General features: G+C 33.8%; 1 protein-coding gene across 1 annotated transcript; it reads left to right on the top strand.

Annotated features, from left to right (window-relative positions):
• Window positions 1-4,598: 4,598 nt before the first annotated feature.
• LOC130662535 (cilia- and flagella-associated protein 157-like) lies at window positions 4,599-8,069 on the top strand. Its single transcript, XM_057461428.1, has 6 exons — window positions 4,599-5,350; window positions 5,663-5,930; window positions 6,094-6,375; window positions 7,140-7,330; window positions 7,509-7,653; window positions 7,901-8,069. Exons 1-6 carry the CDS (start codon window positions 4,761-4,763, stop codon window positions 8,009-8,011), a joined length of 1,587 nt encoding a protein of 528 aa, XP_057317411.1. The 5' UTR covers window positions 4,599-4,760; the 3' UTR covers window positions 8,012-8,069.
• The last annotated feature ends 375 nt before the right edge of the window (window positions 8,070-8,444 follow it).

Genomic DNA, 8,444 nt, shown 5'->3' with positions numbered 1-8,444 from the left:
AAGCTTTTGATAGAGTGCCACGTAAAGTTATTTGGTGGGCTATGAGAAAATTAGGTGTGGATGAGTGGCTAGTTACGATGGTTCAGTCTATGTACAGCAATGCTAGAAGTCGTGTCAGGATTAACGATTCACTTAGTGATGAATTTAGTGTAAATGTTGGTGTACATCAGGGTTCTGTACTTAGTCCTTTGTTGTTTATTCTAGTCTTGGAAGCGCTGTCGATGGAGTTCAGAACAGGTTGCCCATGGGAGTTATTGTATGCAGATGATTTGGTTCTCATAGCAGAGTCGATGGAAGAATTAGTTGAAAAGTTTGAGAAGTGGAAGAAAGGACTAGAAGAGAAAGGGCTGAAGGTAAACACAGCAAAGTCTAAAGTCATGATAAGTAGCATTGCAGCCAAGTGTGACCTTGTAGTTGGAAAGTGGCCTTGTGGAGTTTGCAGGAAAGGGGTTGGTAGTAACTCAATTTTTTGTCAGACTTGCAAGCATTGGGTACATAAGAAGTGCAGTAGTATTAGTGGAAGGTTAAGGGCTGGCATACAGTTTGTATGCAAGCGTTGCAAAGGTGAGATTATAGAGAATGAAGTATTTCCAGCTTTATTGATGTACAACAGTGGCTCGTTAGAGATAGTTAAGAACTTCTGTTACTTAGGTGATAGGTTGGGCAGTGAAGGGGGTGTTGGAAGAAGTGTTACTTGCAGGATAGGTTCTGCTTGGAAAAAGTTTAGAGAGTTACTTCCTTTATTGACTAGCAGAGTCCTGTCAATTGAGGTAAAAGGTAGGTTGTATGAGGCCTGTGTAAGAAGTGTTATGTTGTACGGTACTGAGACATGGGCAGTGAAGCAGGAAGATCTTGACCGTTTAGAAAGGAATGATATGAGAATGGTTAGGTGGATGTGTAATGCCAGTCTGAGAGACAGAAAGAGTTCAGATGAGCTAAGAAGCAGGCTAAGTCTCTGTAGAATTAAAGATGTTGTCCAGATAAGAAGATTGAATTGGCTGGGGCACTTGGAAAGAATGGAGGAGGATAATTGGGTAAGAAAGTGTAGAGACTTGATAGTTCCTGGGGCAAAGCCCAGAGGCAGACCGAGAAAGACTTGGCAGGAGGTTATAAGGACAGACTTGATAGAGAGGAAGTTGAGTTTAGATCTAACACAGTCTAGATCAGATTGGAAGAGGGTCATTAATATACCCGGTCCAACCCATGCTAGCATGGAAAACGGACGTTAAGCCGAGAATGATGATGATGATGATGATGATGTAAGGAATGGACTTGTAAAGTTCTTGTCTTAAAAACCATGGGTAAAATAATAAAAACCTTGTACACACCACATTAGGCAGTATCTGCATCATTTTAATTTATTCATGAACCTGTTTCTGGCCACGTGTGCCCTTAAAACGGTCTTCAAACAACAACAAAAATGGAGAATAAAGACAAAATTTGTAACTAAAAGAAGGAAGAATAAGAATATGCTGGAAGTTTTTTTGTAATTTTTTTTTTTTTTTTTTTAAAGAAAAGTTAAGCCCAATATATTTTTATTGCAAAATATACTTTGAAAGCTGTGTTTCCTTTAAAATACTGAAAATTTTAAAAGATTCAATTCACCCCCACTTTTTTTGCATACAAATTTGTAATGATAGTTACCATCACATAATCAAAAGATCATCAGCAATGGAGATCTGTAATGCAATTTATGCTCATGTTAATTCTTTACACTCTTATACAGAGAAATGTTTTATTCATTAACAATTCGTCAAGATAAATTTAAAATGAGGCATGCGTGCTCTCCTTTTTTGAAATTAATTAAGTAGGAAAAATATTCTTTTTAAATTTAAAGGAAAAATTAAGCCTTTTATTAGAAAAACAGAATCTTCTTTAAAATTAGTTTCATTTCCTAAACCAGAGTTGAAACTCTTAACAAAAAACTAAATTTTTGATATCAGTTCCTATATTCAGGGAATTCCACGAAGAAAACAACACGCGTGCTACACATCGCACGCGTAAATCTATTTTAGAAAATTTGCGCGTGCGTTTTTTCGATTTTTTTTTCTGGTTTATTTCACTCTTATCAGTCCCGTGAGTGTTAAGTGGTGTAAAAGTGCTAAATATATTAACAAAACACCTTGGTTCGTTGTAGGAAGTAATTTATAATAGGTAAATAACATATAATTAAATTTAAACAGTGGACGAAGAGACGCTGACACGTGCCACACGTTGCACTTACTGCAATGGTCTGCCATTTTGTTTGTAGTGCTATTTATCCCCAACCTTGTTCCCAGGGTTATATTTTCTCCGTGGGTTATCTATTATCTATAAAAATGGTAAAAATGGGAGTCATTTTTTATTTATTGAGGTTTCAAGTTTTGTTTGTTAGATTTTGGGAGACGGCTTGTTTGGAATAGTTTAAAGTTGTTTTTAAATTTAAAGTTGTTCTTTAGATTTTTAAAAGTAAAACAAGTATGTTATGTTCTTTTATACAGTTAGGAATTTTAAATTAAAATGTTCAACATACATTTAATTTCACACAGGCAGAAAAAAACACATTTAATTTAAACACGGGAAAAAAACACGGCTTTAAATTAACGTTTTTAAAAAAATTTAATTTAACCACAAGTGGTTATTAACTGTTTTTAATGATACAGTTGAAGCTGTCGATGTACAACGATTGATTTTTGGAATACAGTTTTTAATAGTTAAATGCTCAAAGCATAGCCTTAAACGGCGACATTAACTACGCTGTAGAAAATCAACTTTTATAATTCCTTCGTTAATTTTTTTTATTTTACGAGAGTAAAGAGCGTAATTAACGCGTGCGATGAATCGCACGCCTGAATGGCTGTTGCACGTGTGTGGGCACGTGCGCGTGCGATCGCACACGTCTCATGGAATTCCCTGATATTGTCAAAATAACTGAAATAAGGAATTTAAATAAAAACCAAGAAAATTTGATTCTTGTTCAACATTGAACAAAAAAAGTAAAATTTACAGGACTTAAAGTAAAAATGAGAAGTTAGGCAGTTTTGACTATCAGAGGGTGTTAAAGGGTGGTGATGGTCCTACTGGGTGCCCTTCAAAACCCGTAGTTTTTTTATTGCCCTGACAACCAATTAAGCCTTTTCTACGCTATTTTACACCAGTTAAAAAATCCTAAATCTATCCCTGCAGCCTTACATCATCAAAAAGAAGGGTGTTCCAAGTTAGGGAAAAAATGTCTTAACAAAGGCTCTTACTTTTTACTCTTCTTTTATCCTATACTACTTAAAACACGGATGTCCAAAGAAAGTACAACTCTTACACGCTCAACATGTGTAAATATTCTTAATGGCTATTGCAATTGGAAAATAGGCATCATTGTCTACAGTGAAGATTCAAAACAATGAAGTTTTGTAGCAAGTGGAGTTGCCATCAGCACCAGGGCTGTTTGTTTAGATTTGGTGTAGCTACAGGGAACAGAAATTTGCTAAGTTAATGTTCGTTTTTAGCAATAGCTTACTACAATATTTTTTAGTACCTAAATATATATAAATTTCACTACAAATATATATAAATTGCATTAAATTGTGAACACAATTAAACGCATACAACTTGCGGGCAGCCAGGTGACACGGGGCGACATCTTTGTACCTCCCTTGAGTAAATGCACCAATGTTCAAACTTGTCTCACTTCTTAGAAGTCGCATAGCAACGAATAATAGCATACGAATAAATGTACAATTCAAGCATTTTAAATTATCGTAAGTATACAAAGTACAATAAGTTTTGAGTGTATTTTATGCTTTTGTTTTAAAATTATGCTACTTTTTGTAAGTAATTGAAAAGTTTTAAATTTATGTAACCTTTAATGAAGCAATAAAAATAAGATATATCTGGTCTGTATTTTACAATCTACAAAAAACAGTGAATAAGTGAGACCATAAACAAATGCACAAAATAAACAAATATGGCCACGGGACACATCGCTGATCTCTAAAATCTCACACCATTGCTTTGCTTGTTGAATATAAATATTGTTGTGATACAATGATGTTGGTATAACTAAGTATTAAGTTATTAATTTATCGTTTCTCCTCTTGACAATGTTTTTGTTACGCAAAGTGATGTAAATTTATTTGTCTTCCTTCATTTTCCTGAGTGTTGTGTTATACACTGTTTAGAACGAAAGATGACTCTCGTCTTCTTATATTTCACCGCATAACACCTAAGAATGACAAAAAATAATCCCTACGGAATTATTTTTTTTATTTTGAATGCTATACATAGTATATAATATTTCATTTACATCTGTGAAAGGTCAGTTATCAGATTGATTTGTTTCGTTCTGCCTATCAATTTTCAGTAGCACCCAAACATGTCCCTGGTACTTTTTTATGCCTATGATATGCTGAATGATCAACTGTAATATATCTTAAAATTGTATCCACAATCATCATGGATAAAGTTCCAATGCTGGACCTGTGTCGGTAAAGCACTAACTAAGCAGCTTGAGAGCCAAAAATGGAGTTGCTTATATTAAAAACACGTGTATGCATTTGTTTGAGGTTGCCCGGATTTTTTTTACAGTTTTTATACATTCTATAGGGCAGTTACATTGTGTATATAAATGTACAATAGCAAAGGTAGGTTTTTGCAAACTTCCAATTTGAATTATGTATGACTCTGTACCTATATATGCTTGTTAAGCCAATGGATTGTGACATTTTTATTACATAATATTATTTATCTACATATACATGCATTCATAGAAATATAAAACATTCATCATGCCACCAAAGAAAAAGAAAGGAGGAAAAAAGAGTGGGAAGAAAAAAAGTGATCAAAAAGGTGGAACCAAGTCTCCAACAGCTAAAGTCTTTGATGTATTTAATGAAGTGACTAAAGAGTTTTTCCTTATTCAAGTACGTGATTTAGAACAAAAAATAGCTCGTTACCAAGAAAGATGTGATAAATTAGAGCTAAGGAATAAAGATGTTGAATCAATGTTTGAGCAACAAGCATCTGACAAAAAAGAAATCGTATCATTTTTAAAAAAGCAACTTGAGCAACGATCAGATGAAATTGCAGACTTACAGGAAAAGATTATTACTATTAATCAAACCAAGGAAATGGACAAAGACAGATACGAGTTGGAGATTGAAACTTTGAAAACTCAAATGCAGGAAGTGAAGGACCAACTCACTAGTGAGAATATGGTTTTGGGTGGCAAACTAGCTTCCTTAGAAGAGTTCCGTATACAAAAAGAAAACTTGCTAAATAAATTTTCAGAAATGGAAGAACTTTTAAGTAATCGAGAAATAAGCCATAAGGAGCAGATATATCAGCTTGAGAGAAAAGGAGTTGTTGATAAAGACAGGTAGGAAATATACTTTTACTTTTATTTCCAACAGTTTTACATTTTAACTTGGATATGTTTGTTAACTTTAAAGGAGTTTTTGAAAATGTATAGTGTTAGCCTTGTTATAGATTTTTGATAATGCTTATTAACATGAACTCTTAACTTATAAATTCACCTAATTTTCTCAAAAAATTTTGCAAGTCAACCGTTAAAAGCACCTATTATCACAACATTTTTCCTTACAAAGAATACGTGCAAATCAGACTGAACATGCAAAAAACTGAACATTTTTTTTAAGTGATTTTCAAGTGATTTATTTTTTCAATTTAGATTAAAAAAGGAAATGTTTCTGCGTGTCAACACGGTAGCAGCTGAATTTCGAAAAGTATCAAATAAACAAATGGCTGAAACAACTAAAAGAACGATTCGAGAAAATGTCATGATAAACTCTCAGTTGTCAAAAATGTCTGACAAAACAATGGAGTTGATCTCAGAAAATGACGATGTTAAGATGAAAGAGAAAAAGCTGAGGCAGCAACTTGAAATATTGGAAGATAACGAAAAAGAACTTGTGAAGAAAAATATAACTAACCAAAAGGTAAAACTCCATTTACATGTCGAAGTAAATAATTCCAAAGTCTGTGCACTTGAAAAAGAATAAAACGATTCCTATCTTGCCGTGTTTCTTATAAATGTTTTTTATATGATTTTCGTTAGTGTAAGGTAGGCTTTAACGATACCAAAAAATGATTTGTTTTTAGGTAATAAGAATGCTGACAGAAAAAGCACAGCAACAGGAACGAACGATTGAAGATCTGGCCGCGAAAGAAGTTGATTTTGAAAAAACACAAATTGAACTTGATAATTTGAAAAATCAGATTGAAAGGTTAACAAAAACTCAAGAAAGCTTAACCCAAGAAAAAGATCACATGCAAAAGGATTGCCAACAACGTCAAGAAAAAATTGGTGAGCTACAAGAAGACAAGGAATATTTGATAGGAATTTTATCTGATGCTACGTCTGTTATTAAAACAGCTTTGGACGTAAGTTTGCAGGTTTGGTTGAATTTTTTCTTTTTCTCTCAGGAACTGATTTGACTAAGATTTTTTATCACAGTCTTATTCACGCATGTGGGTGCAAACACGCCTAACGTTTTTAGTGGGAACCAAAGTTTAGTGACAACAACAATAGCTTGTTTTTATCAATTTTTCGCAAAATTCACAATATTTTAAAAAATAAATAATCCTCGGGATAAGAATACACTGAGGGAATTTATTTCACAAATTAGCCCCTAATTTGCGAGAGAAAAAAATCATAAAATTTATTAATAGTTTCCTAATCGTGAAAATTTCTTCTATTTTCATATTTTTGACGATAAATAAATAAATTTAAGTAACTTCTTTTAAGTACGAAAAAAAATTCGAAACATTATTATCCTTCGCAAGCATTATTCAGTTCACAGTAAAATATATTTCTGAACCATTTTTAAAAGCGAAAAGACCTAAAAATATAAATCAATAACCTCTCATGTTTGTATATGTTCACATTTTATGTAGCCTCAACTCGCAAAAATCTCTTCCGTGCCTCTTAAATTCCACTCACGAAAGGCCCTAGATTTGTAAAAATTTCTTTCCTCGAAAATTTTCCCTTGAGGTAGCGAAAATGTATTTGAGAAGTTTATAAGGATATAATGATTCGGCGCGCTTTTTAGGGGGGGGGGGGGAGGGAAGATGGGAGGGTGATACCTCCCTTTTTGTGGAACCTGTAATAATCTTACAGTTTCTATTAAACTCACATGATATTATAGCACAACCAAGATTCCACTGACGCAGCTCTCACTGAAATGAAGAACACCAACTTGCTATACAAAGTCACTGAAATTTTAAATTTAGCAGTTGAAATGGGTGTTGGAATTGACCCTAAAGATTTTGCAACAAAACGAAAAGGAAAAGCGAAAAGAAAGATCATTAGCTTAGGTCCTCCTGTTTTTAACAAAAGGTTTGTGTCGATTATTTCAAGAGAATTTTACACGGTTCTTTGTATGTCATGTATAAAAACGTGACCAGGTGGTAGTTATTAAGAGTTTTCTTGCGTGTAGCCTGATATTACTATCATAATAATGAGCACAATGTAGAGTTTTTTTTTCGGCTTATATCAAGTTTGGTTATTATTATAGTGCACTGCGAGGAAACCTTCTTTCTCCATCTAAACCTTTGGATCATTACAAGTTGGGAGATTTAGGACTTGTTCCAATGGGCAAATCGTGTCAAAGCAAATGCGCTGGATATGTCGACTCACAAAGAGTAAGAAACAAAGGAAAGGTATGATCTGTTAAAGATCCCTTTTTCTGCTTTACGGCAATCAAATACGGGCGGTTCAGGGTAGGACTAAAATCGGAGGCAGGGTTTTCCAAAAAAAAGCTATTGTGAATTTTCTTGTTTGTACAGACTTTGCTTAAACCTGTTGTGTTTTTAATGGTAGATAAAGTTATAAGGCTAATAAAATATTTATTTTCTTACGGATTTCATTTACTTTTAAATTGAGATAGTTACGTGTTATATATTTCAGGCTACTTTCTACACCGATGAACAACTTGCAAATGGTACGCCGCGTCAGTCCGCTTACGATCTGGTGAAGAGTGGAATGACAAAATTTCCTGTTCTTTCTCCTATCTCCTGAAACGTTTTCTGTCACATCATTTTGTAATATACTGTATGAAAGAAATATTATTTTTGTATTTCTTTTTGTATTTTTATTTGTGAAGTGTACCGCAAACAGAACTATGCTGTTACACGGTAGCCACGACATGTTGGTCACCATTTTGTGTGACTAACATTCTCAAATGTCACTTAAAATACCAATGTTATCTATGCGAAATAAACGTTTGGAATTGTTTTCAGAGCTGTGAACTTAACCTGTTGGCTACTGGTGCATTAATTATTGACGCAAGCCAGCATCTTGACCTAAGATGTTTTGTTACTGCAAACTGTTACGATATGAAGCATCAACTGCGACGCGCTTGACCACCTCTAGTGTTTTAACAGCAAAACCTATTCAACAATAAAATTTGCAGGGAGATGCGGGAAATCGTGGACATTGTTTCACAGGAAAC

The sequence above is a fragment of the Hydractinia symbiolongicarpus genome, chromosome 10, assembly GCF_029227915.1.
Source record: "Hydractinia symbiolongicarpus strain clone_291-10 chromosome 10, HSymV2.1, whole genome shotgun sequence".
NCBI lineage: Eukaryota > Metazoa > Cnidaria > Hydrozoa > Anthoathecata > Hydractiniidae > Hydractinia > Hydractinia symbiolongicarpus.
Note: the sequence above shows the minus strand (reverse complement) of the source record. Positions and strands in the feature narration are given on the sequence as shown.

Bases quoted from the DNA above. Each gene is read 5' to 3' on its own strand.
- LOC130662535 (XM_057461428.1), top strand. From the start codon at position 4,761: ATGCCACCAAAGAAAAAGAAAGGAGGAAAAAAGAGTGGGAAGAAAAAA. The intron at 5,931-6,093 runs GTAAAACTCCAT...ATTTGTTTTTAG, and splicing joins AAAATATAACTAACCAAAAG to GTAATAAGAATGCTGACAGA. The intron at 6,376-7,139 runs GTAAGTTTGCAG...ATGATATTATAG, and splicing joins TTATTAAAACAGCTTTGGAC to CACAACCAAGATTCCACTGA.